Raw genomic sequence first — 19,323 nt, 5'->3', positions numbered from 1 at the left:
GAGTCTGTCGCCCCCAAAATTCATTTTAAACTAACTATACAGGGAAATCGGGAATGTAGTCCTTATAAAACCATACAGTCTTTTCTCCTTTTACTGGCCCAGAGAAAATAATTTATCCCACTTCTGAATTACATTGTTCTCTTCCCAGAGTCCGCACGGCCTGAGCTCGGCTGGCCTGTGTTCACATGCGCACTGACACTGCCTGTGCTTAGAATTGCAGGATTATTATTTATTTATTTTTTAAAGTGAAATGAATAAAAATAACATTACCAATTTTTTTTTAACAAATGCATGTAACACAAAACCCTGAATTAAAGGGAATCTGTCTTCAGGATTACACACCCCAAACTATTTATATGTGCATGTAGCTCGTTCAATGGTAAATTCCGCAATACCATTACCTAGACACTCCAGGCCTCTGTTACTGAGAAATCCGTGTTTGAATTAATATGCTAATGAAGTTTAAAGGCTTTTGTAGATCTGAAGCCTCTGTCACTCCAGCTCTATTCCCTGCCTCCTCCTGCTTAACGAACAACTTTGTGCTGTGTGACTTCATGCAAAGGAGCCGTCTGTCAGGCAGGAGGAGGTGGTGCTGAGCGGGGAATAGAGCTGGACTGACAGATGCTTCAGATCTACCCTAGTCCTTCAGCTTAATTAGCATATCAATTCAAATGCTGATTTCTCAGTGATGGAGGAACAGACTAGTCATGGAAAGATAATGCTGGACTTTCTACATGCTACACGCACATATAAATAATCTGGGGTGTGAAATCCTGCTGACAGATTCCCTTTAAACAATGTCCAGTTCTGATGATGGTTTCCATGTAATGCCTTTGTTTCAGCCATATTATACTGGTGTACAAAGGCTAAATATTAAATATTCTTTCACTGTCCAGGTATATCTCTAATTTATATATATATATTATATATATACATATATATATATATATATATGCATACGTATACATACATACACACACCGCGTGCAGAATTATTAGGCAAATTAATATTTTGATCACATGATACTTTTTATACATGTTGTCCTACTCCAAGCTGCATAGGCTTGAGAGACAACTACAAATTAAGTAAATCTGATGATGAGCATCTCTGTAATGAGGGGAGGTGTTGACTAATGACATCAACACCCTATATAAGGTGTGCTTAATTATTAGGCAACTTCCTTTCCTTTGGCAAAATGGGTCAGAAGAGAGATTTGACGAGCTCTGAAAAGTCCATAATTTTGAGATGTCTTGCAGAGGGATGCAGCAGTCTTGAAATATCCAAACTTTTGAAGCGTGATCACCGAACAATCAAGCTTTTCATGGCAAATAGCCAACAGGGTCGCAAGAAGCGTGTTGGCCAAAAAAGGCGCAAAATTACTGCCCATGAATTGAGGAAAATCAAGCGTGAAGCTGCCAAGATGCCATCCGCCACCAGTTTTGCCATATTTCAGAGCTGCAACGTTACTGGAATATCAAAAAGCACAAGGTGTGCGATACTCAGGGACATGGCCAAGGTAAGGAAGGCTGAAAAACGACCACCTTTGAACAAGAAACATAAGATAAAACGTCAAGAATGGGACAAGAAATATCTTAAGACTGATTTTTCAAAGGTTTTATGGACTGATGAAATGAGAGTGATTCTTGATGGGCCAGATGGATGGGCCAGAGGCTGGATCAGTAAAGGGCAGAGAGCTCCACTCCGACTCAGACGCCAGCAAGGTGGAGGTGGGGTACTGGTATGGGCTGGTATCATCAAAGATGAACTTGTGGGACCTTTTCGGGTTGAGGATGGAGTGAAGCTCAACTCCCAGACCTACTGCCAGTTTCTGGAAGACAACTTCTTCAAGCAGTGGTACAGGAAGAAGTCGGTATCGTTCAAGAAAAACATGATTTTCATGCAGGACAATGCTCCATCACATGCATCCAACTACTCCACAGCGTGGCTGGCCAGTAAAGGTCTAAAAGAAGAAAAAATAATGACATGGCTCACTTGTTCACCTGAACCCCATAGAGAACCTGTGGTCCATCATAAAATGTGAGATCTACAGGGAGGGAAAACAGTACACCTCTCGAAACAGTGTCTGGGAGGCTGTGGTGGCTGCTGCACGCAATGTTGATCGAAAACAGATCAAGCAACTGACAGAATCTATGGATGGAAGGCTGTTGAGTGTCATCATAAAGAAAGGTGGCTATATTCATCACTAATTTTTTTTGTTTTTGTTTTTGCATGTCAGAAATGTTTATTTCTAAATGTTGTGCACTGATATTGGTTTACCTGGTGAAAATAAACAAGTGAGATGGGATTATATTTGGTTTTTATTAAGTTGCCTAATAATTCTGCACAGTTATTGTTACCTGCACAAACAGATATCCTCCTAAGATAGCCAAATCTAAAAAAAAAACACTCCAACTTCCAAAATTATTAAGCTTGGATATTTATGAGTCTTTTGGGTTGATTGAGAAGTTGATCAATAATAAAAATAATCCTCTAAAATACAACTTGCCTAATAATAATAAACACAGTGTGTGTATGTGTATATATATACAGTACAGACCAAAAGTTTGGACACACCTTCTCATTTAAAGATTTTTCTGTATTTTCATGACTATGAAAATTGTACATTCACACTGAAGGCATCAAAACTATGAATTAACACATTTGGAATTATATACTTAACAAAAAAGTGTGAAACAACTGAAAATATGTCTTATATTCTAGGTTCTTCAAAGTAGCCACCTGACTGCTTTGCACACTCTTGGCATTCTCTTGATGAGCTTCAAGAGGTAGTCACCAGAAATGGTCTTCACTTCACAGGTGTGCCCTGTCAGGTTTAATAAGTGGGATTTCTTGCCTTATAAATGGGGTTGGGACCATCAGTTGTGTTGTGCAGAAGTCAGGTGGATACACAGCTGATAGTCCTACTGAATAGACTGTTAGAATTTGTATTATGACAAGAAAAAAAGCAGCTAAGTAAAGAAAAATGAGTGGCCATCATTACTTTAAGAAATGAAGGTCAGTCAGTCCGAAAAATTGGGAAAACTTTGAAAGTGTCCCCAAGTGCAGTTGCAAAAACCATCAAGCGCTACAAAGAAACTGGCTCACATGAGGACCGCCCCAGGAAAGGAAGACCAAGAGTCACCTCTGCTTCTGAGGATAAGTTTATCCGAGTCACCAGCCTCAGAAATCGCAGGTTAACAGCAGCTCAGATTAGAGACCAGGTCAATGCCACACAGAGTTCTAGCAGCAGGCACATCTCTTCAACAACTGTTAAGAGGAGACTTTGTGCAGCAGGCCTTCATCGTAAAATAGCTGCTAGGAAACCACTGCTAAGGACAGGCAACAAGCAGAAGAGACTTGTTTTGTCTAAAGAACACAAGGAATGGACATTAGACCAGTGGAAATTTGTGCTTTGGTCTGAGTCCAAATTTGAGATCTTTGGTTCCAAACACTGTGTCTTTGTGCGACGCAGAAAAGTTGAACGGATGGATTCTACATGCCTGGTTCCCACCGTGAAGCATGGAGGAGAAGGTGTGATGGTGTGGGGGTGCTTTGCTGGTGACACTGTTGGGGATTTATTCAAAATTGAAGGCATACTGAACCAGCATGGCTACCACAGCATCTTGCAGCGGCATGCTATTCCATCTGGTTTGCGTTTAGTTGGACCATCATTTATTTTTCAACAGGACAAATACCCCAAACACACCTCCAGGCTGTGTAAGGGCTATTTGACCAAGAAGGAGAGTGATGGGGTGCTACGCCAGGTGACCTGGCCTCCACAGTCACCAGACCTGAACCCAATCGAGATGGTTTGGGGTGAGCTAGACCGCAGAGTGAAGGCAAAAGGGCCAACAAGTGCTAAGCATCTCTGGGAACTCCTTCAAGATTGTTGGAAGACCATTTCCGGTGACTACCTCTTGAAGCTCATCAAGAGAATGCCAAGAGTGTGCAAAGCAGTCATCAAAGCAAAAGGTGGCTACTTTGAAGAACCTAGAATATAAGACATATTTTCAGTTGTTTCACACTTTTTTGTTAAGTATATAATTCCACATGTGTTAATTCATAGTTTTGATGCCTTCAGTATGAATGTACAATTTTCATAGTCATGAAAATACAAAAAAATCTTTAAATGAGAAGGTGTGTCCAAACTTTTGGTCTGTACTGTATATATATATATATATATATATATATATATATATATATATATATATATATATATATATATATAATTATTATTTATTTTTTATTTTTTGCATTTCTCACACACTTTTGTGGAGATGGAAGAGATCTAAGCAGCGATTCTTTCTCTGTAATCTGCACTTTTGATAGTTTACCGATGATAATTGCGTAAACGTAATTTGCAATGCATAATCCCAATGTTACAGTCTGCAAAGTGATATATACTGATCAATAATGTATAACATTGCACTTCCAATTACTTTTTTCTCCTTCTGAGAGGGATGAAAATCAATATACCGTATACGTTGAGATTATATCTGGCTGTATATCTCTTCTGGGAGTTGTACACCTCTGCTCGATCTACTGATACTATTCATTTGTTGATTTTCAGGTCAAAATTGGAAAAAAAATATTTGAACCAATAATGTTTTATTTCAATTTCAAGTCTCCTATGGCTAATATCAGGCCGACTTCTGTTATCTAGGGCGATCTTTTGCACTGTCAGTCATTTTATAACTTTATTTAGGTTTTGTTTTTGTCTGACGTGGTATGGCTGGAAGGGAAATTGTTTTTGCCCCTAGCATTAATGTGTAACTTGTAATACGTGAGTAGCTGGCATATGCTGATCAGGCAGGCACTACCATTGTGCCATTGAAGTCGAAACCATTGATATTCCGGTGTTACACAACCACAGTGCCACTGTAATGCTGATGATCAGGGAAACCTCTGATCTGATCTCTCTCGGTATCCCACCAGGTATGCCGCCATCAACTGGAAGTGAAATAAATAAAGATTCTTTAAAAAAAAGTTGTCAAAAGTTCTCAGCGCCATGACACACATAATATATTGGTGTCCTCACAATGGTTATGGCCTGTGCAATGAAATCATAATTGTTGTACCACAGGAAAAAAAAATATTTTTGCACTTTCTAAAAAATATAATTTAAAGGCTAAATGTTTGTGTACCAAAAAAGCACCAAACTAAAGTTCATCTCATCATGCAAAAAAAAATACATAACTGATGGAATCGAAAAAAAAAGAAAAAATAATTCTCCTTGAAGGAGGTGTCTCATCTTAAAAGAGCAAAATTGCAAAGCACAAAATAAGCAAGTTTTTATTTTACTTTTTGTTAAAAATCTCAAGGACAGAGGGATTGTCAATTGTGTTGACTGTTCGTTGCTTAGATTACTAGTTACTGCTGCAGTCTATCAGTAGTGACTGATCTCCTAGGCAAAAAGCGCAGCACTTTCTTATAGGTCTTGTAAGCACTTCTCTTCCCCCGTGCTCCTTTGATGCAACAGAGGCAAAGCTCCCTCTGCAGCATCATAGAGCGGACAGTTCGGGCAACCACTCTCCAAACCGTCAACCATCAGTATGCACCATCTTCAGTGAGGAAGTAAGAAAGCCATTAGGCGGGAAAATAGTGTGCTCCTTGGGGTGCAAGTCTGCAGTCACTCTTTGACTTTGCTCTGTGAGGATTCCCCGGTGCTGGGAGCGGCAGATGCATGACCGGAAGTATGTGATTTGCATACATGTGGTCAAGTGCCGACTAGACGTGTGCGGCCTCGCTCAATGCAAGTGTAATGAGCGAGTCAGGACATGTCTGGTCAGAATGTGTCCGGAAGTATGCTAATCGCATACTTGCGGTCACATGACTGTCCGTTCACATGACTGCCCGTTCCTGGCACCAGATATTCCTCACAGTGTGCAGTTTGCAAGCTGGGAGGATTCACAAGTCTGCAGTCACATAGAGTAACTACAGACTTGTACCCCAAGGCCAGACAACACCGTTAAGGATAAATTGTCCTGGTTCTGAAAAATGTTTTATCTTTTAACCGGCAGCTGTTATCATATAGAAATCACTTTAATCTGCAATCGGCTTTTGACGAGGTGCTAGATGGGAATTGTAGCTATGTTATGGATACTATAAGTGGCCGGTTATGGTCATCCCAAAGGGCGCCTATTCTTTTTTTTTTTGCTTAGGTATTGAAATTCTTCTGCTCTAGATGAAACTCCTATTGTCATTGAACACTTGGAGAATAAGTCAGAAGATGCAGTTACTGGTAGCAGCTCTATACTATACTCTATATAATGTCTGTATTAGTTTACGTGTCTGACCCCTGTTCTCTTACACCTAATAGGACGGTCGGCTTCGTGTGAATGACCAGCTTGTCGCTGTCAATGGTGAATCTCTACTTGGCAAAACAAATCAAGATGCCATGGAAACTCTGCGCAAGTCTATGTCAACGGAAGGGAATAGGCGAGGAATGATTCAGCTTATAGTAGCCAGGAGAATAAAGAGGAACGAGGTAAAGCTCAACACTTAAAAGTTTTTATCACCAATTTGAATGATCAGTGACCTTTATGAGGGTTTTAGTTCAGTAAAATTTAGCCCCTTAAAGGGAATCTGTCACCTGTTTTTTTCCACCTGATCTGAGAACAGCATAATGTAGAGATAGAGACGCTGATTCCAGCAATATGTCACTTACTGAGCTGCTTGCTGTCATTTTGATAAAATCATCAGGAGATTATCACTAGAGGACTAATAAACCTTTTTGCCATATAGTCCTCCATATTCATTCGCTCTATATAACCCTAACCCCACCACTGATTGGCAGCTTTCTGCCAATCAGTGGTGTGGGCGGGGTTATACAGAGCTCAGCATTCAGAGAACTGCAGCAGATAAAACAGTGATTTTTATCAAAACTGCAGCAAGCAGCCCAGTGTGATACATCGCTGGAATCAGGATCTCTACCCCTACATCATTCTGCTCTCAGATGTGGTAACAGAAACCTGGTTACAAATTACATTTCATAGTTCACAACCACTATAACTTTGCAGAATCTTTAGGAGAAACTTAATTACATATTAACTTTTGCACATTTTCTACCATTTTATTTAGCACTCATGTTGAGACGTCCATGATTTTTCTCGTATATGTTTTAGATCAGATTTTCATCAGTGTTTTTTTTTTTTTTTCATCAGTGTTTCATCTGTGATTTCTTTTGCAGGCACACTGTCAGCAAAAAAAGACATGTGCAACAGCTCCATAGATTATAATGTATACATGTTCTGTCCATGAAAGTTTCAGATAGAACTTGTACGTGGTTCACGGACGTCTGAATGAGGCCTTAGAGGAGCTCCCATCATTTGCCGGTGGTGCCCCTGTCTCAGTACCAGATTGCAGCCTGTAGGTGGTGCTGTGTGCATTGTTACTAGTGGGGCTTAACTAAAAGGGTTAACCCTAATTAACATTGCAGTAGTAAGTGGAGATTAATAGTAATTATGCCATTCCAAGAGTTATTCTGTCGTTGCTAAGTAGTGAAATAAAAATGTGAGATATACTACTAATAAAAATAAAATAAAAAAAAAATTCCAACTTTATTTTTCTTCATAGTTCAGAATTTCAAAACTGGGTGTACAGAAGGCCTTTAAATAGTTGTTTGTGTGGCACGGAGGGAACTAGTTTTAGGGAACTTTCTGTTATAATGTCGTACATATGCGTGTGATTTATATCCGCACCTTTGCTTTTTGAAGGCATATATATTAGTTCCTTTTTGTCAATGAAAAATCCTTTTTTAATCAGATTTCGGAGAGTATTTTGCAGCAGGCACAGGGTGCACTTTATTAGCAAATTATTATTGTTGACATTTTAGAAAAAAATCCTATGCATTTGGCTCATAGGCATTTGCTATCTATCAGGAATATACGGAGTAATTAAAGATTTGTAAGGACGCCAATTGTTAAAGAAGCATTTTCGTGAAATAGTAAAGGAGGCGTCATCCAGGTTTCCGCATCAGTAGATCGTTATTTCAGACTTGAGGTGAGCTACATTTCGCCTCTTTGCTTAGCCTTTTTCAAGCTCAGTTGCCAATTTTTTCTTCAGCGAGGAAGAGAACTAGAACTCTAGCGCCACCTATTGGAAGCAGCAATCTTAAAAGTCAATATCGACTCTAATGAGCTTTGTCACATGACTTAGCATAAAAACCAAAATCTCAATTTGCAGACACTGTGTTTAGGGGTACTGCCCTTCGTCAGTGCAAAGTTTGAGATCTGGTTTGGCTGGGTGAGAGGCGTCTGGCTGGGATCCAAAAGGTAATGTTTCTCCTTGCGGAGAGTGACATGTTAAGCCTGACATGCCAAGGTGAGGAGACTTTTAAGCCGCAATTTGAGATTTTGGTTTTGGCTTTTATCCTAAGTCATATGAAGAAGCTCGTTAGACGGTTGATATTGACTTTTAGGATTGCTACTTCCTATAGGTGGCACTACAGTTCTAGTCCTCTAACTCTATGAAGAGACAATTTGCATATTTCCCAAAGGAGCATTGAGGCTTAAAAGTCTTCTCACCCTGGCATGTTAGGCATGCTCCTCTGCAAGGAGAAATGTTACCCCTTGAATCAAGCTCAATTATAATTCCAAAAATGTTGTACCTCCAGGTAAAAAAAAAGACTGATTTTAGAATGTGTGAACATTGCATCTTTTAAACACTAGCACAGACACCAAGTTTTCCAAGATAGCAGTTGTTTTCCTGGGGTGGCTACACCACTGGTGTCTTTTACTTAATCCTGTTAAGTATAGAGAGCAGGTGGCTTCCTGATGGAAGCCATCCAAGGAGTGAGCATGAGACTTCTTTTAACCTATTGAAGTTTTCTGAACTCTGAAGCGGTTAAAACAAGTAACATAAGATGTGCACAGCAGTATCGCTTTGACATTGCTGTGAATTATGTTTGTTTTATGGGACACTTTAGCAGCTATTTTTCAGGTGGATTCCAGGCAGAATTGTGATTCTACTTTTATAAGACTAATGAGAGCATTTTGGTCAGGAGCTGAGGGGGGCGTAAGGTGAGCAGCTACCTGTTGTATAGAAATCATTGGGCTGGAGAGAGCTGGCATGTTAGGAGTTAATGAAATGTAACTAATGAGCATACTCCACCAGACTCTGGTGGCCAAGCTTCTTGGAAACCAGCTGTACACTATGTAAGATAAAATCTTTCAAAGCAGGAGAATGACAGCAGATAGAAATAGCAAGTCAATTACAAACTTGTATATTTTCATACTATTTAACCAAAACAATTTAATAACCTGAGAATACCCCTTTAAGAAATTCCTCCCGTTAGAAGCATTTGGATCAGTACTTGACAGGTAGGACTATTTTATATGCGTGTGAGTTGTTCCAAGTGTGTCATGATCTCAATGTTTTCAGTATGCCTTTTTTTTCTTCTTTCTTTTAACTGTGACTGTACCAGACATCTTAATTTTCAGAGTATTTCCACCTAAAATAACAAAAATTTAAATCAGTAAAAACCTGCATCTCGAACTGTAATGTTTAAACTTCTGAGTATAATCTGAACCATATGAATGGAGAGCAATTCCCTTTATACACCTGGATAACACGTGTGCTGCTGACCGCACTCCTTACAGACTGACAGATCCATGTATGGAAAGATGAGCGGAGAGTGTCCGTCCTTCTCCTTAGGGGGCAAACTCAATAACAGCTGCAAGCCAACCTTGAGTAAACCCATACCGGCGATGGTGGAGATTACTACCAGAAGATTGTTTTTGCTCTATTAAAGTTGAAGGAGACCTGTCATCCACTTCACACAGCAAGCAAAAATCTTTATAATCTGAACAAGCATTTATGGGAATGCATTGCTATAGATTTACATACCGCTAAATGCCAATAATTAGACATGTGGCACTTCAAAGCTCCTTAGTGATTTTGCAGCTTCCTAAACACTGGTTGAAATCCTTAAACTTATGGTTTCCATTCTAATGTTTATTGCTAAAATGGATACAAAAAATACCCCTTGTATATGATTACGCCAATCTGAATTTTTCCAACCTAAGGTATATGGCCTGTAGTACAGTGCTCGCAGGTTTGTCATTAGCTATCACTGAATAGATACGTTCACTACTCTTCAGCTTCTCCATAACTAAGCAGTATTGCCAATATGGAGTACCTAACCATGCAGACTGCCTTAAGACATCTGAGAAAGCATGGTTCCTTCTAAAGAGCTCACTGAATTCAAGCAATAGGAAGCCACGGTTGTAAAGTCAGTTGATGAAAGCGTTTTCCCTCTGACATTTCCCAGTCAACTCTGGATGGTTTCATTGAAAAGTGGAAGCAATTTAAGAACCACTGAAACAAGTCACCGTGGCTCGACTGACTCAGTAATTCTGAAGTTCAAACCTCCGCTGGTATTAACATCAGCACACAAATTATGTGTCTGGAGCTTCATGTTCCCATGACCAAACAGCTGCAAGCAAGCCTTACATCACCAACAACAATGTAAAGTGTAGAGTGGTGTAAAGAAGCCACCACTGGACTCTGGAGAAGTGGAAATGTCTTCTGGGGAATGACAACTCGTGTTCACTATATGGCAGTCAGTTGGTCGAGTTTGAGTTTGACAAATGGCAGGAGAATTTTACGTGCTTGACTGCATTTTACCAACTACAAAGTTTGGTGAAAGGCGGACAATGTTATGTGCTTGGTTTTCAGGGTTGAACTAGGCCCCAGTGAAGAGAAAACTCAATGGTTCAGCATACCGAGAAATTTTGGACATTTTTCTGGTAACAGTTTCATAGAATGTTAGAGTTGGAGGGGTCCTCCAGGGTCATCTGGTCCAACCCCCCTACTCAATGCAGGATTCACTAAACCATCTCAGACAGATGTCTGTCCAGCCTCTGTGTGAAGACTTCCATTGAAAGAGAACTCACCACCTCTCATGGCCGCCTGTTCCACTCATTGAACACCCTCACTGTCAAAAAGGTTTGGGGTAGAGCTTTTTCTATTCTGACATGACTGTGCTCAGTGCACAAAGCAAAGTCTATAAATGCATGGTTGGAAGTGTTTTGTGTGGAAGACCATAACTGCCGGAGAGCTCTGACCTCAACTTAACATTTGTGTTGAATTAACGAAGATTGTGAGCACGGCCCACTTTTCCAATATCAGTGTCTGACCTCAGAAATGCTTTTCTTGTTGAATGGGCAGAAAATAGCGTTGACTGACACATGGGTTTTTCTTTCAGAGACCCTTTGGAATAAGAAAGTGATTACTCCATTAGTTGCCCATGTAGAATAACAGTCCTCTGGCAAATTATGTAGTATGTCCAAGGGCTGTGAAGCCGGTAAGCCAAACCTGACTTCCGACTCAGACTCCATAGCACGGCCTCACTACTGAGCATGTACATAAAGTGCAGCACGGCCTCACTACTGAGCGTGTACATAAAGTGCATCACAGCCTCACTACTGAGCATGTACATAAAGTGCAGCACGGGCCTCACTACTGAGCATGTACATAAAGTGCAGCACGGCCTCACTACTGAGCATGTACATAAAATGCAGCACAGCCTCACTACTGAGCATGTACATAAAGTGCAGCACAGCCTCACTACTGAGCATGTACATAAAATGGAGCACGGCCTCACTACTGAGCATGTACATAAAGTGCAGCACGGCCTCACTACTGAGCGTGTACATAAAGTGCAGCACAGCCTCACTACTGAGCATGTACATAAAGTGCAGCACTGCCTCACTACTGAGCATGTACATAAAGTGCAGCACTGCCTCACTACTGAGCATGTACATAAAATGCAGCACGGCCTCACTACTGAGCATGTACATAAAGTGCAGCACGGGCCTCACTACTGAGCATGTACATAAAGTGCAGCACGGCCTCACTACTGAGCATGTACATAAAGTGCAGCACGGCCTCACTACTGAGCATGTACATAAAGTGCAGCACGGCCTCACTACTGAGCGTGTACATAAAGTGCAGCACGGCCTCACTACTGAGCATGTACATAAAGTGCAGCACGGCCTCACTACTGAGCATGTACATAAAATGCAGCACGGCCTCACTACTGAGCATGTACATAAAATGCAGCACGGCCTCACTACTGAGCATGTACATAAAGTGCAGCACAGCCTCACTACTGAGCATGTACATAAAGTGCAGCACAGCCTCACTACTGAGCATGTACATAAAGTGCAGCACGGCCTCACTACTGAGCATGTACATAAAATGCAGCACGACCTCACTACTGAGCATGTACATAAAGTGCAGCACGGCCTCACTACTGAGCATGTACATAAAGTGCAGCACGGCCTCACTACTGAGCATGTACATAAAATGCAGCACAACCTCACTACTGAGCATGTACATAAAGTGCAGCACGGGCCTCACTACTGAGCATGTACATAAAGTGCAGCACGGCCTCACTACTGAGCATGTACATAAAGTGCAGCACGGCCTCACTACTGAGCATGTACATAAAGTGCAGCACGGGCCTCACTACTGAGCATGTACATAAAGTGCAGCACGGCCTCACTACTGAGCATGTACATAAAATGCAGCACGGCCTCACTACTGAGCATGTACATAAAGTGCAGCACGGCCTCACTACTGAGCATGTACATAAAATGCAGCACGGCCTCGCTACTGAGCATGTACATAAAGTGCAGCACAGGCCTCACTACTGAGCATGTACATAAAGTGCAGCACAGCCTCACTACTGAGCATGTACATAAAGTGCAGCACGGCCTCGCTACTGAGCATGTACATAAAGTGCAGCACGGCCTCACTACTGAGCATGTACATAAAGTGCAGCACGGCCTCACTACTGAGCATGTACATAAAGTGCAGCACGGGCCTCACTACTGAGCATGTACATAAAGTGCAGCACTGCCTCACTACTGAGCGTGTACATAAAGTGCAGCACGGCCTCACTACTGAGCGTGTACATAAAGTGCAGCACGGCCTCACTACTGAGCGTGTACATAAAGTGCAGCACGGGCCTCACTACTGAGCATGAACATAAAGTGCAGCACGTGCCTCACTACTGAGCGTGTACATAAAGTGCAGCACGGCCTCACTACTGAGCGTGTACATAAAGTGCAGCACGGCCTCACTACTGAGCGTGTACATAAAGTGCAGCACAGATTCATCTCAACTAAAAGCCGAGATCCTTAGATCAGGAACAGAACAGACATTTATCTGACATTTCATAACTTTCCCAAATTCTTATGGAAACATTTACAGCACATACTGCATTGTACTACTGTACCCAATTTATTACATATTTTAGGAGTCTGTCCATTTTATTCCAACTCCACCAAAATGGACACAGACTCCAACTCCACCTCCACGGTCCTTTACTACACAGGAACTGCAAGAGGCTGGTTTAGGCTCAGACTATGGTGCATGCTCGCTTTCTCAAGGCTTTTAGTAAAGCTTATGTTACTCTTAAATGAAAACACTTGAATTGTAAGATGCTGAGTGCCTCGGATTATTTCTGCATACTTGTTGACCTGATTGGTTGGTTTCCATTGATATCCATTTTTCCTTTTAAATGAGTTTTGATATTTCTCTTTCAATGTGTTTGGCTTGATTGGGCACCCAGTTTTCATAAATGGAGCTAAAGAATACCCTGTGCCTTAAATACCTAATAGAATAGTCAAGAAAATGCAACATTCTGATTCCATGAATAGTTGTGTTTTTTATTTTAATTCTGTGGTTTCAATCATTGAAGAAAGGGGAAAAAAAAGATGAATTAAGAATTGTGTGGTTCCCCATACTGAATATTTTTTATTCTTTCCTATTTGTACCAGTTACAGTAACAGTCTTTGTGTGGACAGTAGTGCTGAGTCTCCTTTCCTGTGTAATGTCTTATCCTGGACTGATGATTGCCGCCTTAAACCCACAAATGATCCAATTGATCCTCACGTACCTTTGTAAACTCTTTAATTCTACCTTATTTATTTCACTTTTCTGCCTCCAGCCGCTCTGAGCAGTGATTAATTCATGTTTTAGTGAAGCTGTCACTCCTAATCTGCATTTTATGTAAAAACTAATAAAACAAATCCTTATTTTGCAATTTAAGCCTTATTGAGTCTAATTCACTGGCATTGCAAGTTTATTGTTCTCCTGCAGCTTGACGTGCTTCCAATTGTAATTGTGTTGACCCTTTATTGCAGTAAATCTCCCCAGCGCGTATCAAACAGGGAAGATAAGGCTACCATTCAGAGCTTCATTAAATATCTCATTTGTATTAGGCAGGAGTGTTGGAATGGGAATCTTCTTAGCAGACTCTCTGACCTCCTCCGCTCATGTGCTTGGAATGTCTTGCTTTCCTTCCCCGATCCCTCCCCTATTTATATACTTGGCTCTCCGCCAAGTCCCCACTGTTTTATTGGCTTCAAAGTGTTTTTTTTTTTTCACAGTAACTACAGAAATAAGGATTTATCTCGGGTTCCCCTCATCAATTAAAGCATATTGCACAGTGACAGAGAAAATTTGCCTGTTTGTACTCCCTTAAAGATTTACGGTCCCTCATACACATGAGATGAAAATTAGTGGGGCTGAGTGTTATACTCCTGTGCCGGGTATCTCAGGCTTCACTTCCTTCACCTCTATCTGCTGTCCTCTGTTGTGTTCCACGTCAGGTTTTGCAGGTTGCCCGGCGTGGCTCAGTGATCTCATCTCCATGATCCTATTTAAGGCCCATTAGGCCACGCACCAGTGTCTTGGGATTGTGTTTCAAGTCTCTATCTAGTTTGGTACACACACTGTGCTAACCTGCTTCTATCCCTGCTGCCTTTCCTTCATCTGTTCTGCTGCTCTCGGGACTCCTCTGCGTTCCACGTCCTTTCTCCCAATATGCCATTGCCAGATGTACCACCGTCAGGTATACCCACCTGGACCTGGGGATTAGAGGTAGACCTCACAAAGTGAGCTTAACATCATCTGATTTGTATGGAAACCTACCTACTCTCGACTTAAGTTGGGTATAATAGGATCACCGTTTCATGGTTTTTAAGGCTGAAGGTAGACATAAGCCCATAAAGTTCAACCTATAGCCTAACATATTGATCCAGCGGAAGTCAAAAACATCATGAGGCAGAGCCTATTTGCTCTCTATTAAGGGAAAAATTCCTTCCTGACTTCACATACGGCAATCAGACTAGTTCCCTGGATCAACGTCCCAATACAGAATCTAATAGTCATAGCTTATAATATAACATTTTTTTTTAAAAGTCATCCAGGACATGTTTTAAAAGAAGTCATCCAGGCCATCCTTGAACTTTTTTAGTGAATCAACCCTCATAACATCATGTGCAGAGAGTTCCATAGTCTCACTGCTTTTACAGTAAAGAATCTACGTCTGTGATTTTGATTGAACCTTCTTTCTTCCAGACATGAAGGATGCTCCCTCGTCACTGTTGCAGGTCTAGATGTAAAAAGAACACTGGAAAGATCGCTGTACTGTTACTTCATATATTTGTACACTGTAATAAGATCGCCCCTAAGCCTTAGTTTTTCTAAACTGAATAACCCCAAGTGTAATAACCTGTCTTGGTATTGCAGTTCACCCATTCCCTTAATAACCTTGGTCGCTCTTCTCTGCACCTGCACTAGTTCAGCTATGTTCTTCGTATACACTGGAGCCCAAAACTGTACACAGTATATAAGTGTGGTCGCACTAGTGACTTGTATAGAGGCAAAACTATGACAATCGTTTCTTTGCAAGAGAGATGAGAGGTGTTTGGCTGCTGCTTTTTCCTCTCTCCCAATAAACAACTCATGAACCGTCAGCAAAGTGCTAATGTGTATGGGAGCGTCGTGAGAGCGAGCGGTCTACTGAAAGAACAGTTCGACTGACAGTGATCTCTTATGTATGGCCAGTTTTATGCTTAAAGAGGTTTTCCCACGAACAAGAGTTGATTTTAATCAATAGGTCTTGGAATAATAATAACTTCCACAATTGGATGTGTTTAAATACAATGTTCCTGTGCTGAGATAATCTTATAAATGTGTCCCTGCTGTGTACTGTGTAATGGCTGTGTCTCACCATGCAGGGACATGATCTGATTATACCACGGCTCCTGTCCGGAGGGAGTAGAAAAAAAGTATACAGACATTACAGCACAGGATTGCAAATGATTCTTTCTTTGAAGTAAAACATTGTTTAAAAACAGGCAGGGAAATATTTTGCCTCACATAGAGAATAAGGTGTGATCCCCTGCTGTATTGTCTGTATACTCTTTTGCTTCCCCTCCCCCTGCCCAGGAGCTGAGGTATGATCAGACCATGTCCTGCACACTCAGACACAGCCATTACACATTACACAGCAGTGGCACATATATAAGATTAACTCAGCACCGGAACATTTTATTTAAAGCGCACCTGTCATCAGGATTGTGCTTAGTAAACTACATACACTGTCAGGTGGGCGCAATTACACTGAGTAAAATGATACCTTTGTTGATGAAATACGTCCAGTGGTTCTTTTATAATCTTTATTTTCAGTTCTGCCATAATGATCTGCTCGTGCTCTGGGGCAGGAATTTAGGGAGGGGCTGTAGCTGGTGCTCTCATTATGTATTCCTATTTCAGGCCTCTGACAGGTGACTGTGCTTTCAGTGACCTGCCTACTATTTTAAATACTGCAATTGTTATTTCTCTGCCAATGTGAAATTTACATGTCCCAAAATGGCTGCAGGCGTCTGCGCATTCACAGTAGCATCTTTCGGTCACCGATGCTACTGTGCACACGCGGGCGCCATTTTTCTACAGGAAAAAGAAACTTGCCTGCAGCAATATGGCCGCTGCCACCCGCGCTTGTGCAGTAGCATTTCTCGGTTGCCGAGAGATTCTACTGTTCATGCGTGGCGCCATATTGCTGCACTCAAATTCTTTTTCCAAAAGCAAAATGACGCCTGCGCAGTAGCATCTTCAACTGAAAGATGCTACTACGCATGCTCGGGCGCTGGCGGCCATTTTGGGACATGTAAATTTCACATTGACAGAGAAATTACAAAGGCAGTATTTAAAATAGTAGGCAGGTCACTGAAAGCTCAGTGACATGGCAGAGGCCAGAGATACGAATACATAATGGGAGCACCAGCTACAGCCCCTCCCTAAAGTCCCGTCCCAGAGCACGAGCATATCGTTATGGCAGAACTGAAAATAAAGATTATAAAAGAGCCACAGGACGGATTTCATCAACAAAGGTATCATTTTACTCAGTGTAATGTCGCCCACCTGGCAGTGTATGTGGTTTACTAAGCACAATCCTGATGACAGGTGCTCATTAAACGCATCCAATTGTGGAAGTTATTCCAAGATCTATTGATTAAAATCAACTTTTGTCTATGGGAAACCCCCTTTAAATTCCTCACCCTCAGACTCGCATGTTTGTGGTACACACTGGAAAGTGTAAAAAAAATAAACAAAAAAAATAACAATTTCAGGACATGGAGACGGTTTCTGGACAAGATTTAATTTAGAATCATGTAAATTAAATATTTTCTCCCCATATTTGCTTCAGTTTTCTCCCACACTATAAAAATATGCTCGGACTTCCTGTGGCATGGATCCTAGTGTGTATTGTGTGTGATTGTGTCCGTAATATGGAAAGTAAATTGGGATCCCCATCGGGCACAGGGTCTGATGTGAATGGTCATGGTGACAATCTCTGTACAGCACCGTGGAATATGTATGCACTATTTAAATAGTGGGAAATAATATAGTAGGTGTGTCTTTAATAGAACGGTGTAGCAAGCTTTTACAGCCACTCCACTTCTGGTTTATTATGTTTAATGTAATGACTGCCTTTTTATCCCCTTCCTTTAGTATTTGTTTTATATCTGCTTGAAAAACAAAACCAAAGAAATGAACCAGAACATCTGTTGGTATAAGTGCCAACTCTAGGTACACATTCACACTGTAGCCACCGAACAGACAAAACCTAAGATAAAAACAAAATGAGCAATTACTCTGCTGTAAGTAAATAAAAAGTAAATGTAAATAACATTGGGTACTTGGTTAACATTGTGTTGATCAAAAAAAGTGTAATAGCCATCCCACCGCGACAAGGTGTCCCCATTCTGGATGGTCCTATCTCTAAAATTAAACATCACCCAGTGTCAGCAGACCTCAATGTAGATGGGGGCAGAGTAGGACCCAGGCCTGACTGACCAAAACAGTGTCCACTAAGTACCCTATATTATCGCCCCATTAGCTAACTTCTGTCCTTCTGGTGGTCCCTAATTTCCTTTAAGACCTGTGTTTCTGGGACTTGTAGAGAGAAAATTACAACATAAAATAAGTCTTTAGAGAAATGGAAATAAAGAGGTAGATATACTTGTACAAAGTCTCCAGAGTAATTGTTATACTAACCAAAAGGTAAACCAAACACACCTGTTGTAATTTATTCTTGTTGCCTATATAGCACCAGCATATTTTGCAGCATAGTACAGAGATTGACATCCTTCATGTTCGTCCCTGTCAAAATGGGTCTATCTATTCTCAGAGAGGGGTCAAAACACATTGTGCTCCACGCTAAGCACTCCTTTGACTGGTTCTGTTCAAATAGCTCAAAAACAGTATTCAGACATTCCCCTGATGAAGCCATTCACTTGAAGAGAATAATGGAGCTTAAAACATTAAATTTTCCCATCTTTTCTGGCGTTTTTTTGTCTTTTTAGCTGCGCAGAATGTCATGGTCGAGTGCGCTTTTAAAGCCAGCTTAATAAAGATACAGCAACACACATTGCCGTTATTGGTCTCAAGCCCTGACAAAGGTCTGGGATGGGCCGAAACATTGGCCATTGATGATATTATGGATCTCTACCTTATGTTGATCTCCCCCCCAAAAAAATCACATTTACTTTGCATCGCATTTGAGTGCTGTAGTTTTTTTGCTTCCTGGATTCTCCTGGATCCTACCACTGAGATCCTATCTGGATATGCCTCCAGTGCAAACCTTACTTTAACCCACGCGGCTTAAGACAGGCACCAAACTCTCGTGAGCGCGGTTTTCCTCATTCACATGAATGGCCAATGCAGCAAAATGCCTGAATACTGTTTGTGGCTTTTCAGAGGTAAGCCCCCGATTGTCTTCTCAACAGAAAGGAGCATGTGATGCGAGTGCTGCCTCGGGCACACGCACATACTAAGGCAGGTTTCATATCAAGCCAATTAATATATCAGTGGCTGTGATCACCAACTGGTATTAATTGTATGCCATTCAGACTTGCTACTAAGGGGATAGCAAGCAGATATTCCAAGCTTTAGAAATATATTTCAAGCACTTTTAGCAAGGCTGTGGAGTTGGACCGACTCCAACTCCTAACATATAAAATA

General features: G+C 41.2%; 1 protein-coding gene across 1 annotated transcript in view; it reads left to right on the top strand.

Annotated features, from left to right (window-relative positions):
* The window catches only part of PARD3 (par-3 family cell polarity regulator), a 693,471-nt gene that overhangs the window by 334,978 nt on the left and 339,170 nt on the right, over positions 1-19,323 (top strand). The window contains exon 11 of the mRNA XM_073676896.1: positions 6,320-6,487. Coding sequence (XP_073532997.1) covers positions 6,320-6,487 — 168 coding nt within the window. The remainder of the gene's footprint in view (positions 1-6,319; positions 6,488-19,323) is intronic.

Source organism: Phyllobates terribilis, unplaced genomic scaffold (assembly GCF_046119375.1).
Source record: "Phyllobates terribilis strain yellow unplaced genomic scaffold, ASM4611937v1 Scaffold_4__5_contigs__length_816908805, whole genome shotgun sequence".
Taxonomy (NCBI): Eukaryota; Metazoa; Chordata; class Amphibia; order Anura; family Dendrobatidae; genus Phyllobates; species Phyllobates terribilis.
The sequence above is the reverse complement of the archived record's forward strand: the minus strand, read 5'-3'. Positions and strand labels throughout refer to the sequence as shown.